This window comes from Carcharhinus amblyrhynchos, chromosome 7 (assembly GCF_965287045.1).
Source record: "Carcharhinus amblyrhynchos chromosome 7, sCarAmb.v2.hapA, whole genome shotgun sequence".
In the NCBI taxonomy this organism is placed as follows: domain Eukaryota; kingdom Metazoa; phylum Chordata; class Chondrichthyes; order Carcharhiniformes; family Carcharhinidae; genus Carcharhinus; species Carcharhinus amblyrhynchos.
This window is the reverse complement of record NC_137330.1, coordinates 26,871,924-26,891,940: the sequence shown is the minus strand read 5'-3', so window position 1 is coordinate 26,891,940 and position 20,017 is coordinate 26,871,924. Positions and strand designations below refer to the sequence as shown.

General features: G+C 43.4%; 1 protein-coding gene and 2 pseudogenes across 2 annotated transcripts in view; all 3 read left to right on the top strand.

Annotated features, from left to right (window-relative positions):
- arhgef10 (Rho guanine nucleotide exchange factor (GEF) 10) overlaps positions 1-20,017 on the top strand; it is a 284,795-nt gene that overhangs the window by 150,286 nt on the left and 114,492 nt on the right. For both annotated transcript variants that reach the window (XM_080192046.1, XM_080192045.1), the window contains exon 17: positions 11,888-12,033. In XM_080192046.1, coding sequence (XP_080048172.1) covers positions 11,888-12,033 — 146 coding nt within the window. The remainder of the gene's footprint in view (positions 1-11,887; positions 12,034-20,017) is intronic.
- LOC145345429 (E3 ubiquitin-protein ligase RNF34 pseudogene) lies at positions 65-1,209 on the top strand (annotated as a pseudogene).
- Positions 6,192-6,698, top strand: LOC145345428 (small ribosomal subunit protein eS10 pseudogene; annotated as a pseudogene).

The following is a 20,017-nucleotide window of genomic DNA, read 5'->3' as shown; positions in this document are numbered from 1 at the left end:
CTCCTCAGCTTGTGGCACCGAGAGGCCAGGCATGTTGGTGTAGCTTCAGGACACAGAGACAGAGCGGCTTGTCATGGAGCCTGGGGCCACATCAATGTGGAATTCATGTTGTGGTCTACCAAATGAAGTAATGGATACTGGAACAGTGCGTGGACAGCAGCCTGGGTTCAGTGGAGGTACAGGGCCATTCACGTTTGCCCACAGCACAGGATATTCTTCGTATCCCTTCCCAATGCCTGAAGTCCCAAATATAGTCTGTAAAGGCTGTGGTCAGGCCTTTTCTCTCTTTAGGAAGAAGTACATAAGTAAGGATTGCAAGAAGAATTTCTGTTCATTCTGTTCAGTGATGCAAGAAAATCTGCGAAAATGCTACACATGCCAAGTGTTACAACAAAATTCTTTCCAGTGTAATGAGCTTATGAAGATAAAGGTCAAAGGTCTACGAGAGTATCTGAGTTTAAGAAACGTACCCATAGAAACACGTCGTGAAAAAGGAGACTTGGTACAGTTTGTATTGAGCCATCACGAATCAGATGCTGATGGAGTAGACACTCAGAATATGCGTTCGTCAAGATCACAGAGTTCACAATTTTATACTCACCCTCCTGCCAGCACCTCAGCATCAACAGCACCATCTTCTCAGGGGATTTCCTTCAATCAAAGATCCAACGCAGGAACTCCAAACATGCAACAGGGAAGAGAAGATAGAATATCTCCAATAAATAGAGGATCTGAATCACAACAAAATCAGGAATGTGCAAATGGAACCATTGATGACATATCACCTAAAAAAAACACAAGCCTTGTTACCAGACCTTTCCAGTACTGATGATGTTGAAGCATTGACTGTTCATCAGTTGAAGGAAATGTTGGCTCGCAACTTTGTCAGTTTTTCAGGTTGTTGTAAAAAAAAAGGAACTGGTGGAATAAGTGAAGAGATTGTTCAAAGAAACAGAAGAAAATCGCAAGTTTTTGGAAAATGGAAATAACCCAGCTGTTGCTGCTGTTGAGGAACAGATGCAGCTAGGCAGCGATGAGAATCTCTGCAGGATCTGCATGGATGCAGTGATTGATTGCATTCTCCTCGAATGTGGTCACATCGTCACTTGCACTAAATGTGGAAAATGCATGAATGAATGCCCTATTTGTCGACAGTATGTTGTACAGGCAGTGCACCTCTTTAAATCTTAAATTTGGGAGGTGTCTGAATGAAAGATGATGACATCCTTTTATGCAGTTTCACACCTGCTGATGCCCAGAACTAGTTTGAAAGTTTTACTGAAACTGCAGTGGACCTCAAATTTGCATTTCTATGAGGTTCTTTCTCAAGCAGAGACAGAAAGTCTACGAGGACAGAAGCTACGTAGAATGTTGTTCTTCCTATTTCAAGATGGCTGGGACATTACAAAATCTAATCATCTCAGCCATGAAACAAAAGCCAAGGTCTGTCCTGATATCAGCTAAGCAAATACTTTCTGAAGTTATTGTGGGGAGGGAAGTCATGTGACTGGCATATCCACTTTTGAAATTTCCTTTTTACAAGGTGCAAGTTGTTGAGTTGTCTGGAAAAGCTGCCAATTAAATAATAATGAGCCTCCTGTCTAGACCCTATCTCTGTTCCGGTTAAAAATCCAGCATAGAGATACAGAATTTTTCATCAAAGGCAACCATAGGTACAAAAATCTTTGACTTCTGAAAAAATGGATTACGTCAATTGTAGTTTTAAATGGGCTTCAACTCCTGAAACCTCAAGAACGTCTTGGAGAAAAATCTGTCACAGGCAAAGAGTGAATTCTATTATTTGTTTACTTCTCAGCATTGAACTTTGACTCAGGAAGTAACTACCTACAGTATAACTTACAATTCTGCATGCTTGTATGTTTGGGCATGTTGTAAGCCTCAGGACTCTGAGGATTCCCATTTTATATATTCTATAATTTTTTATCTGGGTGGTGATTTCTTTTATCCATAAAAACTAACTCAAAGCCTGCCAACCTAATTGAATCAGCACATAAATGATTAAAAACAGACATTGAGTACATTTCTTCACTTTACAAATAAAAAAACCCTGTTTCGTTAACTTGGTGTGGGAGTCATTGTTACCTTTCCTCACAAGGCCATGAGATTAGACATTTGCCAAGGTGACATTATCTATAACACCTTCACATTTTTACATAGGTCCCGTGCTTGATTTAAAACTTTGATGCAAATGGTTCCCAGGGGTATTCCTATGTTTGAAGCTTATGCTGATGGGGTTGGATAAAGTAGGATGGGAGAATGCTCATGTGGGATATGAGCACAGATCAGTTGGATTGAACAATCTGTTCCTGTGCTGAATATTCTCTGCGAGATGTTCAGGTTTATCTGTTGCGTTCCCCTGTGATGCCAGCAGATGGTGCTTTTAATAGGATTTCCAATGTTACTCTGAACAATGACCCGTAATAGTTTCCTGTCATGAGACAGCCCAGTGTGAAGCTTACTCATCCCCGTCACAGCTTTCACTGTTACATCTGCGGTCCACATCATTAAAGACTTATCATTAAAATATTTTTTCTTCCTTCACTTTCTTTCCTTTGCCCAGTTTTTACCTTTGAGATTGTTAAGCTCTTAACAAACTTGTCCCTCCCTTGGCCTCCATTCTGAATTGGAAACTGTGCCTGGACCTTTAGTCTCACTCCCCACCTGATTGTTCCTTTAGGCTTTTTTAATTGAAATTTCTAGCTTAGCTCGGCTCATAGATCTTTGACAACAAATCCACTCCCTGATTTTCATTATTTTAACCCCTGTTCAGGGAAACCTTACTGTTCCCCACTTTGTTGATGGACTCCACTCAATTTGTCCAACCTGATGCTGTTATTATACATCTTGCCAGTTTTCAACTGTTGCCTGGCCCAGCATTGCCAGGATTTGACTACTGTGCTGGCAATTCGGCTGCCATCCTTCTAACCTGGCAACTGCTTTCAACATTATAAGGTATCTGGCTCCAGGGAATCCCTATCACATGCTGTTGAAAGAAAGAACTTGCACTTAGAAAGTACATTTCATGGTGTCAAGCCATTTTTAAATGTAGTCACTGTTATAATCTAAAGAAAAATATCAATTTGCACATGGTGGAGCGGGGGCTGGGGGAGGGGGGGTGGGTGGGATTCTCCCAGTCCATGAACTGCTTTAGCAGCACAGCAGGCCGTGGGACTCAAGCAAAGGCTGTGTGGTGGGCTTCTCATTGGGTGCAACGGCCTCTGCAAGTCTCCGGTGCTGGATTTCTGACACCATCAGCTCCGCTCCAGAAATCAATGCAGAGCTGCATAATTTACTTAAATTACATTTCACTGTACTTTACATCAAACTAGCAGGCCCGGGACTGAAATTTCCAGGTCTGCTTGCGATTTCTCCCCACTGCCAGCAGTCCAGCAAGGTTTACAGAAGCTCCCACTTGTGGGGAGATGGTGACCTGGCCCCGCTGGACTGAAGGGTGGTCATGGAGGCCTCCCCGGCACTGTCCAAGGGGCAAAGTGGCAATGCCCAGATAACACACTGGAACTGCCCACTGGGCATTGGGCAGTGCCAAGAGGGAAGGGATTGGGATTACTTGGGGGGTGGGTAGATTGAGATGGGCCGGTTGGGGGGTGGGAGTTGAGGCTGGCCTGGACGTGTCTGGAGGCCCAGAAATCAGGGGAGTGGGGGTGTGAGGAAGCATTTGGCGGGCCAACAATGTGGGATTGCTGGGCTGGTCATTGCTGGAGTTACTATGCATGCACCAAACTCCATTATGACACATCGGCGCATGCGCAGTGGCCCACTCAGTGCTGTGCTGCCGGCCTCTCCAGCGAGAATAGACCCGGCCCACTGATTTTTACAGTGATTCACCCAAATGCACTCAGCAGTGCACAGACTGTGGGAGATTCACTTTGTAAACCCAGCAGGATTTACTCCAGTTTTTACGCGAATTCGACACTTAGAATTTTTTTGGGAGAATCCCATCCAAGATCTCAAACAGCAATATGCTAAATGATTAATAATCTTTTTCTCATGATATTAGTTACAAGACAAACATTAGCTGGGAAGAATGTCTTCTTTGACTAGTGCCATCGGATTTTTTGCATTGGTTCAAGGAGGCTGCTCACTACTACTTTTTCAAGGACAACTAGGGAAGAGCAACAAAAATGTTGACCTAGCCAGCGATGCTGAATAAGGAAAATAATTAGAGGGCATAAGGGGCTTCATAGAGTCATAGAGGTTTACAGATTAGAAACAGGCCGTTTGGCCCAACTTGTTGATGCCGTCCTTTTTTTAAACCACTAAGCTAGTCCCAGTTGCCCACATTTGACCCATATCCCTCTGTACCAGTCTTACCCATGTAATTATCTGAATGCTTTTTAAAAGACAAAATTGTACCTGCCTTCAGTTTAATGTTTCATCAGAAAGGGCAGCACAGTAGTTAGCATTGCTGCCTTACAGCATCAGAAACCTAGGTTTGATTCCAGCCTCAGGTCATGGTCTGTGAGGAGTCTGCATGTTCTTCCCGTGTCTGCATGCGTTTCCTCTGGGTGCTTCAGGTTCCTTCCACAGTCCAAAAATGTGCAGATTAGGTGGATTGACCATGATAAATTGCCCCTTATTGTCTAAAATGTGTAGCTTAGGTAGATTAATGGAGTTGGCATTGGAATCTGTAAATGCTTACGGTTTTAGTTTAGGCAGACATTATGATCGGCGCAGGCTTGGAGGGCCAAAGGGCTTGTTTCTGCGCATACTGTTCTTTGTTCTTTGTAAATACATGGGGTTAAAGGGATAGGGACTGAGTGGGATGCTCTGATGGAAAGTTGGTGCAGACTCAATGGACTGAATAGCCTCCTTCTACACTGTGTGAACTCTATGATTCTATGACCACACATTGAACTGTAGCACTCAATGTTGTGCTGAAATGCCAGCCTAAATTATGTCTTATTTTGTGGCTTTGGAAAGAATGGAGTATAAAACTAGGGAAGTGTTGCTACAACAATACAATATATTGTTGGGACTTGGTGCACTTGATTCCAGTGATGAGGGGTTTGTTTTTGAAGAGAGTTTGTACAGCTTAGGTCTAAACTCCCTGAAGTTTAGAAGAATGAGGGGAGATCTAATTGAGGCATAAATTGAGGTGCTAAAGGGAATTGACAAGATAGATGTAGAGAGGATGTCTCTTCTTGTGAGGCAATCTAGAACAAGAGTTGATAGTTTTCGGATAAGGGCTAACAGATTTAAAACAAGAGAAATTACTTCTCTCAGAAGGTCGTGAGTCTGTGGTAGATGCTGAGACATTGAGTAAATTTAAGGAGGAAATAGAAAGCTTTTTAATTAGTAGTGGGTTGAAGAGTTATTGAGAATGGGCAGGAAAATGGAGTTGAGGCTGGGATGAGATTAGACTTGATCATACTGAATGACAGAGCAGGCTCGAGGGGTTCAATTGCCTACTCCCGTCCCCAGTTCTTATGTTCTTAATATTCAGCAGGAAGCCAGCTGGGAATCAGTGAATGTGTAAATTTGGCCTTAATTTATTGTATCAACAGCAAGAAAGCTCGGAATAAGTTTAATAAATGTGTCTTCTATTCACAAAATCCAGCTTCTAGAGCACAGAAGTTGGTTTTAAAAGTCTCTGCCTACTCTTTGCATCTTCAAATGATCTAATTCCAAATATTAAATCACTATTCACTTCAACAGATGACCTAGAATCCATTAGCCCCACATTCATTGCTCATCAACCAAGCTCCTTACTCTTAGAAAATGTGATTTCCTTTGACTTCCCATCAAAAGATCTACCAATCAAAGAAAAAATTCATCTTCATACTGCCATACTGAAGTTGTATAAGTGCAAATTGCTTGACCCCTGCCAATAATTTTTGCTGATTTAAACTAATGGTTGGAAGATCACAGGCTGACCAGGTACCATTTAACAATCCATGTTTCCATAGTATGTGGGATTGCAAAAGTATAGTTTATTCAAGCTTGATCCACTTTCACTTAAAGCCCTGCTGCATCTTGCCATTATTTCTATGTGCTGTCAAAAAGTGATCTTTTTTACATGGCCAATTGATGAGAATTAAATGAAGGATGTGCAAATGTTCTTCAAAATATGTGTGTATTTCAAGCAAAATCAGGAGAATCGAATCTGGGGAACTTTCTGCAATCTTAGATGCTTGCTTGCTTTGGCACCATGATAAGAGGTGAAGATGCTGATGCCCAAGAAGAACCGTATTGCTACCTATGAGCCCCTCTTCAAGGAGGGGGTAATGGTGGCCAAGAAGGATGTGTATATGCCAAAGCATCCAGAATTGGCAGACAAGAATGTCCCTAACCTGCAGGTAATGAAGGCCATGCCGTCCTTGAAATCCCTTGGTTACATAAAGGAGCAGTTTGCATGGCAACACTCCTACTGGTACTTGACAAACAAGGGCATCCAGTACCTACATGACTACCTTCGCCTTCCTCCAGAAATTGTTCCTGCTATCCTATGTCGCCAGACCCACTCCAAGACAGCCAGGCCAAGACCCAAAGGTCTGAGTGAGGACCGTCCAGCTCATCTTCGTGGTGAAGTTGACAGAGACACTTATAGGCGGACTGTTCCCCTTGGTTCAGACAAGAAGGTTGAAGCTGGTGCTGGTGCAGCTACAGAATTCCAGTTTAGAGGCGGATTCCGCTGTTGTCGTGGGCAACCTCAGTAAATGTGTACAATTTGTTGTGTAAAATAAAGAATTGAAAAACAAAAAAAAATGATGCTTGCAAATAAATGCTTGGCTATAGTACAACAATCTGAGCTCAAACTGATACCAGACCTGGGAACATTGTGAACTGTTTACTTTTGCGCAAGCTTTCTGTCTTACATGGATGCAATTCTGCATTTTGAAGTCATTTACGCCATCTGGCTTTTGACTACACTGGGGAAAAAAAACTAACAACCCAATAGCTACATTTCTTGTAAAACAAATTTCAATTTCAAATGTTTTTTCATCATTTTAAGTATTGTAACCAATAAAGTGTTTTCGTAATGCATCTGCAATATTCAGAGCCTTTAGTCACCTTATTTCCCAATCATGAGAGCTCCATGTATGGTGTCGAAATTTGCTGATGACACCAAGATTGGTGGAACGGCAAATTGCGCGGAGGGTGTGGAGAGTCTGCAGAAGGATCTAGATAGGCTGGGCGAATGGGCCAGGAACTGGCAAATGGAATTTAATGTTGGCAAGTGCGAGGTGGTCCACTTTGGTAGGAATAATGGTAGGAAGGACTATTACTTACATGGTGAAAAACTGCAGCAGGCGACGGTGCAGAGGGACCTCGGGGTCCTTGTGCATGAGTCGCAAAAACCCAGCCTGCAGGTGCAGCAGGTGGTCAGGAAGGCGAATGGGATGCTGGCCTTCATAGCGAGGGGGATTGAATATAAAAGTAGGGAGGTCTTGCTGCAGCTGTGTAGGGCATTGGTGAGGCCGCAGCTGGAGTACTGTGTGCAGTTTTGGTCACCCCACTTACGCAAAGATATTTTGGCCTTGGAGGGAGTGCAGAGGAGGTTTACTAGGCTGATTCCGGAGTTGAGGGGGTTGAGCTCTGAGGAGAGGCTGAATAAACTAGGCTTGTACTCATTAGAGTTTAGAAGAATGAGGGGAGATCTCATTGAGACATATAAGATGATGAATGGGATGGATAGGATAGAGGTGGAGAGCCTCTTCCCGCTCAGAAAGGACAGTAGGACTAGAGGGCACAGCCTCAAGATAAAGGGGGGGGTGGTTTAGAACGGAGTTGAGGAGGAACTTCTTCACTCAAAGGGTGGTGAATCTCTGGAATTCTCTGCCCGTTGAAGTGGTGGAGGCTGCCTCGCTAAATATTTTTAAGACACGGGTTGATGGGTTTTTGATAAGCGAGGGGATTAAGGGTTATGAGGAGAGGGCGGGAATGTGGAACTGAGCCACAACAGATCAGCCATGATCTTATTGAATGGCGGAGCAGGCTCGAAGGGCTAGATGGCCTACTCCTGCTCCTATTTCTTATGTTCTTATGTTCTTATCTACAAATCCCCCCACCTTTTTTCTATTATTGACCACATTTAAAATCCTTCCCAAAACATTGCTGCTCTAACACATGTTTGCTTCTCTATCATGCGTTTACTTGTCTCTCTTAACTCTTCCTTTCTCTCGCCCACTCCCCTCTCAATATCCTTGTGGCATTGTGCCATTTGAATCATTATTGCTTTCAGCATCCAGGAGGTTTTGTCCAGAAAGAGAGAATGAAAGGAAACGCAGAAATTTTGTTTAAAGAAAAATCAGCACTCAAGATTATCCTGGAAATCCTACAGTGCAAAAAGAGGCCATTTGGCCCATCAAGTCTGGACCAGTTCATACTCATGCTTACCCCGTAACCCCACATATTTACCCCACTATTCCCCTAACCATTGGACACTGAAGGGCAATTTAACATGGCCAAATAACCTAACCTGCATATCTCTGGAATGTGGGAGGAAACCAGAACCCCATGGAGGAAACCTGTGCAGACACAGAGAGAAAATGCAAGTTCCATCCAGTCACCTAAGGGTGGAATTGTACCCGGGTGACTGGCACTATGAGGCAGCAGTGCTAACTACCATGCTGCCCATAAAATGTTATGTTAAAAGTGATCCAGCATGTTTTATAAACCTGCTTCATTCTTAATCATTTAATGATGGAAATTGCTATTGATGGATTTAGCAGAAATACCTTGAAGCCACATGAGAGTAGAATTCAGATTATCCAAGAGCATGCCATAAATAGTTTATGGAAAATGTCTAGGGTTGAACAGGAATTGGAAAAAATGGATTCTTTGAGAATGGTTTTTGTATGAAATGTGAACGGGGTTATATTGCTGCTATGTAACGTCTTGCCAAGGTTTTGTGGTCAGCAGTAAAGCAAGAGTGCTTTCCGCTGACCTTGGAGAAAGCCTCCCGTACTGCCGCAGTCTCTTTTACTTCATAGAATTACCAACAAGGTTGAAGCCTGTCGTGTGATACTTTAAAAAATGCCTTTGAAAGTCCATTTGCACCACATCAATTCTATTTAGTGGCTTAGTGGTATTTTCACTGAACTGGAAATCCAGAGTTCTGGGAACCTAGGTTCAGAGATGGTAAAATTTGAATTCAACAAAAATCTGGAGTTATAAGCCTAATGATGACCATGAAACCATTGCTAACTGCGGTTTTAAAAAAAAACTCATCTCGTTTACTAATTCCTTTAGGAAAGGAAATCTGCCATCCTGACCTGATCTGGCCTGTGTGTGGCCCCAGAGCCACAGCAATGTGATTGACTCATAAATACTCTCCGTAATGGCCCATCAAGCCATTCAGTTCAAGGGCAATTAGGGATGGGTAATAAATGCTGGCCTAGCCAGGAATGCCCACATTCCATGAATGAATTTTAAAAATACCCTCATCAACCATATCATTCTTACCTCATCAAAAAATGAATCAAGTTAGTCACAATCTGCCTTTAACAAATGTGCACTTGACCAAGTAACATTCAATCTTATCCCAGATTATTGTTTCTAAATGTTTTCCCACCACCAATGTTAAAGTAACTTGTCTGATGTTGCTGGCCTTCGCCTTGCATCACTTTTTGAACAAAGATGCAACATTTGCAATTCTCCCAGTTGCCTGCTACTACCTCCATATCTAAGAAGGACTGGAAAATTATGGCCAGTGCCTCCACAGCTCCCACCCTTACTTCCTTCGGTTCCCTCAGATGCATCGCCTCCAGTCTTAGTGACACCCATAAACTGGACACAAAATAATTACCTTGTTTAAAAGAATCAGCACATTAAGCTATGATATGCCTAACTCTCCTCGATCTTTTTCATCCATCCATCAAACTTGCGGCTCAGCCAGAAAACCCATCCATCAAACTGGCCATGGCCACAACTCTTAAATGTGAATGACTTCCAATTCTGTCTACTGGGGATCATTCCATATTGTAGCTGGAAGCAAGATTATTCCTTTGGTATTTTGTGGCACTTGTTTGGGTGTTTTCTTGAAGTTTATTCTCACTAAGCTCTGATCTGTATTTTCTGTTTCTTTTAATGCCCTTTTATAGCATCAGGATTGAACCAAATTAAAAATTCAAAAGCTTCCCAGGAAACATGCTGATGTGCACAACTGATGATTAGTTGTAGCTTAAAGAAGAAATATACTGGTGTGAATCTGTTGCTGTTCTTGGACCTTGATTGTTTATGCTGTTTTCTCACTGTATTCTTGTGAGATGAGGAGCGTGTTTGGGTATAACTTGTTATCAGTAAAATAGGTGAGACATTGGCTGGATTTTTGGGTTTAACTTCCAGATTATTCCCAGGGAGAAAATTTTAGACCAGCTGTGCTGAAATATTCAGTGCATTTTTCATCCTCAACACACTCTCAGCTACTTGCCCTGACTGATCAGCTGTTTTAAATTGCTGAGAAAAAAATAATAGAACATAAGAACATAAGAACATAAGAAATAGGAGCAGGAGTAGGCCATCTAGCCCTTCGAGCCTGCCCCGCCATTCAATAAGATCATGGCTGATCTGTCGTGGCTCAGTTCCACTTTCCCGCCCTCTCCCCATAACCCTTAATCCCTTCTCTTATCAAAAACCCATCAACCCGCTTCTTAAAAATATTTAGCGAGGCAGCCTCCACCACTTCAACGGGCAGAGAATTCCAGAGATTCACCACCCTTTGAGTGAAGAAGTTCCTCCTCAACTCCGTTCTAAACCGCCTCCCCTTTATCTTGAGGCTGTGCCCCCTAGTCCTACTGTCTTTTTTGAGCGGGAAGAGTCTCTCCACCTCTATCCTATCCATCCCATTCATCAGCCGTGTGTTAACGACACAGTAATTAATGCAAAAACTGACCAACAATGTCAAGCAATTGAGAGATCCACAAAGTTCTAAACCTCAGGCACTTGCTAATTGATTTATGCTGCCCCAGTGTTTGCTACACACAGTATTTCACCCTTAGCCTCTCTGTTATTCTAAGCCAGTTGCTGAGTTGCACATTAATTGTCCGGTAAACTTGCCACAGAAAGATAAGCTTGGTATTAAACATGTAAGTACTCTTTCAAAAACACCATTATTTTATTATTAGTATTATTGTTACAATAGCATTTGAGTTCTCTGATCCAGAAATGGAACTATTTAAATGGGTCAACCTCATTCCTGCAACATAGTCAATTGTTAAAGGTTTTTTGGATCCTATTTTTCAATCATTATTCCTCTCAATCCAATCTTGCTTTCCATTTCTGTACTTGACTTGGCTCCCTTTGTTTTTCAGCCACAGAATTACAGCATTGTTATGGTGTAGAAGGAGGCCGTTCAGCCCTTTGGGTCTGAACAAGCTCTCCAAATGAACATCATGACATACAGTACCATTTTCATGCCTTTTCCCAATAACCCTGCATGTTATCCTTTGGAATGCCTCTATTAAATCTGCCTCCTCCACACTTCCAGGCAGTGTATCCCAGACCTGAACCACATGCTTTGTGGGAAAAAAATTCTCACTTTCCATTTGCTTCTTTCGCAAAGCACTTCAAATCAGTGTCACCTCGCTCTGATTCTTTGATAAGCGGGAACAGTTTCTCCCTATCTGCTCTGACCAAACATCCCATGATTTTGAACATCTCTATCAAATCTCCTCTTTTCCTTCTCCTCTCCAAGGAGAACAGTCCCAACTTCTCCAAGTATTTTCAAGCTGAAGGATATCTAATGGGGTATGCTTTGAGATACCCCACTTCAGCAAGAGCTGGCCCATTCTGTTGAGAAATTATAATCTTAATGAATTTCCTGCCTGTAGTTAGTATCAGTTGTCTGCAGAACATGTTGTGTGTATTCATGGGTCATTTACATCACACTTCTCTATTAATGCAGCTTCTTCGTAGCGGAAACAGATACCTCATAAGGTCAGATGACATGGTGGAATCGGTTTACAATGAGAAAGGAGAAATGGTGAAAACCAAAGAGCGACGTCTGTTCATGTTGAATGACGTACTTATGTGTGCTACAGTCAGCTCCCGGTATGTACAGTCAAATGTAGCATTAATCTATATTAAGCCTTATGGACGGGATTCTCCCAAAAAAGTTCCGAGTGTCGAATTCACCTGAAAACAAGTAATTCACGTTTGTTTTTTCAGTGAGAGTTCAGAGAAAAATCTCTCACATTCTGTGCACTGCAGAGGCCACCAGCGTGAATATCATTACATTTCGGGGGTATGGCCTATTCCCGCTGGGGAGGCTGAACTCAGAACGCTGAGCAGGTTACTACCCATGTGCTGATCTGTCAGTGCTGAGATCGACGCACTGAGAGCTTCCCGAACTCTGGCCAGCCCCGTGATCCCTGCAATGCTGCCTCTCCCCCCCCACCTGCCACAGCACGCTCATCAACCCCCTCCCTGATTCCTCAGCCCCACTGTCCCGACGCCCCCCCCACCCCCAGCCAGTGCCACTCCCCCTCCCCCCAACACACACACAGATAGCAGGCTGCCCAGTCCGATTGCTGGCCTCCCTCCTCCGCTGGCCAATCCTGACTGCAGAGTGTCAGCGGGAACCACACCTCCACTGATTGCCCCCTAAGCCTTGCCCCCATGTGCTCCAGCCCCTTTATACTGCCCCATGCCCAGTGGTCAGTTCCAAGATGCCCCTAAGCATTGGCACTTTGCTCTTTGGTCAGTGCCAGGGTACTCAGGCTGGCACTGCCATGGTGCCAGTGTCCAGGGGGCACCCACCAGTGCCTGACTCTCTGGGCAGCCCCAATTACCCACCCCCTCCCCCCCCGTCACTCCAGTGGGGTTGGGCCACTAGCTCCCCAAAAGTGGGGAGCTACTGTAATCCAGCTGGAGCAAAGTACTCTGGTGGGGTGGGAGAGGCTAGCGGGCCCAGAGACTTCAGTCCTGGGTCTGCTAATTGCATTTAAATTATATTAAAAATACAATTATAATACTTACCCCGCCTATCACAGCAGGAGCACATGTGCGAATCCCACACATCGCCCACTGCGGGGTTCTCCCAGCCTGCTGCAGAAAAAGTTTAATTTTCAAATCTATTGTTTGATTTCTTTTTTTAACGATACTCTGAGAAATTTTTGAATTCTTGTTTCACAATTTTTGTTATTGCAGTGTAATGCTTGCTGCATTTCAATATTGCACTGAGATGTGCCCCATCTATTCAGTGCTAGCTGACTTACAAAAAGTATAAAGTTGTTGCAGAGTATTGAGACTTGATGTGTCAGCTTGCTGGCTGCAATAATGTTGAAGCTTTGATCCTCCATGCAGTCAAACATCCGGCGTTGATTTAGTACATTTTCATACCTCCAATTCCAGGTCAGTTAGGAAATTGAATAATAGCCAAGAATATCTCCAGAAATGTTCAGAAAGGATTCCCCAGGTGACCAGATCCCTTGCTAGTTTGTATGAATGTCAAGAAGACCTGTGCAAGTTTTTGCTTTTGTTACAACCCAGTAGTGGTTACATGTTCGATCTGCAGTATTTGAATGTTGTTGAGCTAAGCTTTAGCTCAGCTAATAGGATATACTCTTTATCTGTGGCTATAACAGCGAGCCAGGGAAACTCATGGAACATTTCAGATACTTTGCAGTTCCAAAAGAGCCCAGGGATTGCAACATTCTGAACTTCATCCTGAAACATTTAAGATTGTTTTAATGATAAAGCTGGTTCAAGGAATCTTATTGCATACCTTGTTTTAGTATGGGTTGCACATTAACAGGGCAAGGCTCTGTTTCATTGCCATGGATTTCTGTTGCTCATCAGAACCAATCTACTGCAAAAACTAGATGTTCGCTGTTAGGCAGATGAATAGTAGAATGTAATTGAGTGTTGCTCAATAAATCATAGTCCTCCCAGGAAAATTGATTGATTAGAAGAAGTCATTTTTCAAACCACAATAAATGATCAGATCTTTACTCAACACCTTATCCCCAGCTATTTTTTTTACCATTCTCGGTTGCAGGCATGAACTCTGGTCCCTTTTGAAGCCCGTCAGAGGCAATTCTTCATGTGGAATCCCAGATGAATAATATGAGCAGTTGACCATGCAGAACTAAACCGAACCTTGTCCAAACCATGCATTGTGCACATAATTTGTAGTAGAGGCCACAGGTTAGTTAGAAGGATTTGCAAGCCAAGTAAAAGAGAAAAAATCACTCCTTAATTCAGAGATGTCACCTCTAAGATCAATTATTATAGCGCAGAGTAGGCATTGAATCGGAAGCCTTTCTGCTTTGCATAACTCAATACGGCCTGACATTGCCCTTATTGAGTAACCTATTGAAGGAACTGCGGTACATTGTTTAATGTTGTATGTTTCTAGAAATATTGCTTAAATCGCAATGACTGGACAAACTCATCACCATCCAGCAAAGCACTATGCTTTCTAGGTGAGGCACAGAATTTGAGCACAACATTATTTATGTCCTATATTTGTGGCCATCTTCATAATGCCACGATATGAATTTTCAACAGTAATTTTGCAGGGTCTGCTGTGGTTCAAGAAAGCAGTGCGTCACCACCTTCTCAAGGGTAACTAGTGACGGACAACAAATGCTGGTCTAGCCAGCGATGGCCACATCCCATAAATTGTTTTTTTAAATATTAATTGTCCTAATTAATCATCCTCCCAGAACTTTTGACATTGCTCCGAAAAACTACCAGTTATTGAGCGATAAGTGTTTTAAAATGGCATCTGTTGATCCCAGGACTGTGATGCTCATCAAGAGTGGTTTTCGACAACTGGTTTAACACAGCTCCTAGAATAAATGGGTGCATACTCCAACCAACATGGCCAAACTCTTGTTCCAAAAAGAGAACATTTACAAGGGAATGGTCTTGGGATGTATTCGTCATGTTTACCTGAACATCCTGTACTAATAGGAAATGGATGAACATAAGAACATAAGAAATAGGAGCAGGAGTAGGCCATCCAGCCCTTCGAGCCTGCCCCGCCATTCAATAAGATCATGGCTGATCTGTCGCTGCTCAGTTCCACTTTCCCGCTTTCTCCCCATAACCCTTAATCCCCTCTCTTATCAAAAACCCATCAACCCGCGTCTTAAAAATATTTAGCGAGGCAGCCTCCACCACTTCAACGGGCAGAGAATTCCAGAGATTCACCACCCTTTGAGTGAAGAAGTTCCTCCTCAACTCCGTTCTAAACCGCCCCCCTTTTATCTTGAGGCTGTGCCCCCTCGTCCTACTGTCTTTTTTGAGCGGGAAGAGTCTCTCCACCTCTATCCTATCCATCCCATTCATCATCTTATAAGTCTCAATGAGATCTCCCCTCATTCTTCTAAACTCTAACGAGTACAAGCCCAGTTTATTCAGCCTCTCCTCATAGCTCAACCCCCTCAACTCCGGTATCAGCCTAGTAAACCTCCTCTGCACTCCCTCCAAGGCCAAAATATCTTTGCGCAGGTGCGGTGCCCAAAACTGCACACAGTACTCCAGCTGCGGCCTCACCAATGCCCTATACAGCTGCAGCAAGACCTCCCTACTTTTATATTCAATCCCCCTCGCTATGAAGGCCAGCATCCCATTCGCCTTCCTGACCACCTGCTGCACCTGCAAGCTGGGTTTTTGCGACTCATGCACAAGGACCCCGAGGTCCCTCTGCACTGTCGCCTGCTGCAGTTTAATAGTAATAGTCCTTCCTACCATTCTTCCTACCAAAGTGGACCACCTCACACTTGCCAACATTAAATTCCATTTGCCATTTGCTGGCCCATTCGCCCAGCCTATCTCGATCCTTCTGCAGACTCTCCACACCCTCCGCACAATTTGCCGTTCCCCCTATCTTGGTGTCATCAGCAAATTTCGACACCCTACACTCGGTTCCCTCCTCCAGATCATCTATATAAATGGTAAAAAGCTGAGGCCCCAGCACCGACCCCTGGGGCACTCCACTAGTCACCATCCGCCAATCCGAATAGCACCCGTTGACCCCCACTCTCTGCCTCCTATTTGACAACCAATCCTCTATCCACGCTAACACCCTACCCCCAACTCCATGTCCCTCGACCTTCTGCAATAACCTCTTGTGAGGTACTTTGTCAAACGCCTTCTGAAAATCCAGAAAGACCACATCCACCGGCTCTCCTCTATCCACCGCCCTAGACACATCCTCATAGAACTCCAGTAAATTTGTCAGATACGACTTCCCTTTAATGAAACCGTGCTGCGTCTGCTCTATCAAGCAATTCCCTTCAAGATGCCTCGCAATTTCCTCCTTAATGACAGATTCTAACATTTTACCCACCACAGACGTTAACCTAACCGGCCTATAATTCCCCGCCTTTTGCCTGGCACCCTTCTTAAACAACGGCATAACATTAGCCGTTTTCCAATCATCCGGCACTTCCCCGGAATCCAGCGACGTCTGGAAAATAACCACCAAGGCATCCACTATCACCTCCACCATTTCTTTCAGAACCCTCGGATGCATTCCATCCGGTCCTGGGGACTTGTCCACAATCAGCCCCTCCAGTCTGTCGAGCACCGCCTCTCTAGTAACAGTAATGTCATTAAGACCCTCCAGTCCTACCACCTTTCCATCGCTAACACCCGGCAAATTATTCACGTCCTCCTCCGTGAAGACCGAAACAAAGAAGTTATTCAATACCTTAGCCATATCCCCATCCCCTACCACTAGGTCCCCTTTCTCATCCTCTAAAGGACCAACGTTCATCCTAGCCAGCCTCTTCCTTTTTATATATTTATAAAAACTCTTGCTATCCTTTTTTATATTAAGCGCTAGCCCAGCTTCATAGATGGCAGCAAACCTCTTCAGGACAGGCAGGGGATGAGAGGGAACAAGTGTTTTGTGAAACTTATCTCTCCTTATATTGATGCTGACTTATAGAACACAAACTAAAAAGTGGGAAAGAAAATTCTTAATTGACAAGAACTGCATTTTATAACAGAGAATGATTTTTGGGAGTAATAGTTAAAAGCTGCTATGTTATAGGATTAACGCTAGTCCTAGCCTTAGGAGTTTGCTATTAATCATCATCAGATGCAAGCATCCGTTGTGAGTGAGAACGGAACATTTAGCGCTGCAGTCAAAACTCCATTAGTTCCAGCAGCACTGGAAAGTCCCGTTTGTGAACGAGAATGGAAGATTTCGGCCATGGAGGAGGCAGATCCTCTTTTAGGCTTGGTCACTGAGTGAAACTACCATGAAAAGAAATAAAAACTAATATCCTGGATTGGGGTTTGAACTGCCTGCTTTCAGACTTGGAAGTACTGCCAAGTCAGTCAAACTGACATTTGGCAAAGGATGAAATTGCAATTGAAACAACATCTATGACATATTATTACATTTTTTAAATTATTTACAGTGATGGAAGGGAAATATACTTCTGTTGTAATCAGAGACATCAATGGTCTATCGTTTGCAATGGACATCTTCCAAAATTCTATAGATTCTGGAATGGTGACTGCAGATTGGAAAGCAGCAAATGTAACCTCTTTATTTAAGAAAGTAAAGAGAGAGAGAAAACATGGAACTACAGACCTGCTAGCTTGATATCAGCAATAGGAGAACTGGCCGAATCTATACTAAAGAATGTGACAACATGGTACATAATAGTAGGTCTGAAAAGGAAAACATGTTCTAAAAACCTGTTAGAGTTTATTTTAAATGTAATTTCACAGAATATGTAAGGGGGAACCAGTGGATGCAGTGAATTTGAATTATAGAAGGCTTTCAATAATGTCCCACATAAGGTGTTAGTTAGCAAAATTAGAACAAGTGGGATTGGGAATAATATACAGGCATGGATTCAGGATTGGTCAAAGGGCAGAAAGCAGACAGCTGGAATAAACACTTCATTCTGAGGTTGGCAGGCTAGGACACGAGTCATATTGGTCATACGGCTCATAACATTAACTCTCCACAGATGTTGTAAGACTTGTTGAGTTTTTCCTGGTGCAAGAGGATTTGAGTGCAGGAGTAAAGATGTCTTGCTGCAATTGTATAGAGCCTTTGATGAGATTGCACCTGAAATATTGTGTACAGTTTTGGTCTCCTGAATGTAGCAAGCGTGTACTTGCCCATCGAGGGAATGCATCAAAGCTTCACAAGTTCCCCGGTATCAATGAGGAGAGATTGAGGGAGTTTAGAAGAATGAAAGGTGATCTAATTGAAGCACCCAAAATCTTCCAGGACTGAAAAGGGTAGCTGTTGCCCCTGTCTTGGAGGTCTAGGACCAGGGAACATACAAAGGGATATGGGGATAGTGCAGGAAAATGGCATTGAGGTGGGAGATCAGCCTGATCCAGTTGAATGGGAAAGCAGGTTCAAAGGCCCAAGGGCCAGCTCCTGTTCCTATTGCTTTTTTCAAATCAAATTCTTGTGCTGTTGGTATGAGAAATGTTAATTGCAGTTAATGCCATATCAGTAGTTTTTTTTAACCTTGTGTAGAAATGCCATTCTAATAGAAAATTACTGAAGACAACACATTTGAATGTCATATTCCTGGTGAAAACATTAGCCTGGATTTTATGGTGAGCAGCAAATGAATGTTGCTTGTTTTGCTTATGGTTGCCCACAAAATTTGTGCAGGTTTTTGCTTTGTGGTTTATGTTAACGGACTGTCAAAGTAGCACCACTGACAGGCATTTAGGACCTGTGTGAAAAGGGTAAACAATGGTGTATTTTCTGAAATAATCAGATTGAAGAATCCTTACTGAGACATGGCTGGTTGGAAATGTGTTTGCACAGTATTGTTTCAAGTGGTGCCATGCAGATTTGCATACATTCCCTGGGGATAGGCAATGCTGCAGGTTGCTATATGCACGGCTTTCTTTATTCGTACCATTTAAGAGACCCATGAGAGCTGCTCAGGTAACATCTCACAGCGCTGCCTGTCCCTAAGGAATCAACGTAGTATGCATGGCGCTTTGGGGTCGCACAGTGGTTAGCACTGCTGCCTTACAGCACCAGGGACCTGGGTTTGACTCCCGGATTGGGTCACTGTAAGGGATCTGCACATTCTCCCTGTGTCTGCGTGAGTTGCTTCCAATTTCCTCCCACATGCTGGTTAGGTGCATTGGTCATGCTAAATTCTCCCTCAGTGTACCCAAACAGGCGCCGAAGTGTGGCGACCAGGCGATTTTCACAGCAACTTCATTGCAGCGTTAATGTAAGCCTACTTGTGACAATAATAAAAAAAATGAGGTGGCATAATGCAAACAAGTTGCTTTCCCTTGGAGTCTAAACTCGGAAGTTTGTTAAATTTTATTCAATGTCAAGTTGTTTGGAGAAAGCAAAGTAAAGAGTTGGACAAAAGAAAAACAGAGAGGGACGTAAAGGAATCAAGTGAGAGGAAAAAAGAAATTCTTTAAAAATCACCACCACAATTAAGATCTGCATACTTCACACTCGTAAAATTTTACTTTCAGTGCCGGGGAGAAATTTGGCAGCAATTATGACCAGAAATTTATGCTCCCCAATCAGTGAGGATTTAGACAGGGACAAAGCATGAAGTTGAAGGAATGGAATTGCCTCTGGGTTCTCGTCCATCACAATCACACAATTACATTACGCTGTGGTGGGCAAGGCCTTGGAGGGGAAGCCTGACTTTGCCCTTTCATTGCCAATTATTTGACACTTAAGGGACATTTCCTCAATTTATAGGCTGATGGGAGAATTAAATTTGCATGGGGGACGCCTAAAAGCAAGAGAGTTAGATCTCAAACAGGAAGAGTGGTTGGAACCTTCTTCAGAAGCCCCATTCTGAGGTTTGGTGACCAATTCCACCACCACCGCACCCCCCCCCCTACCCCCACACCTCCCAAATCCAGTGGCCACCAGACCTCCCTCCCCACCACTGGCCTCTCCCCAGAGCACCACTCACCACCTTGCAGCCTGCTTTGGATCTCCTTGAATTTACTTGGGCCTACAGTGCCCAGATTTATCAGGCATCTTCTTTTTCATTCTGACTACTGCAGTGGTGTTGCTACCGGGATTGGATGATTGGCTGGCATGTCT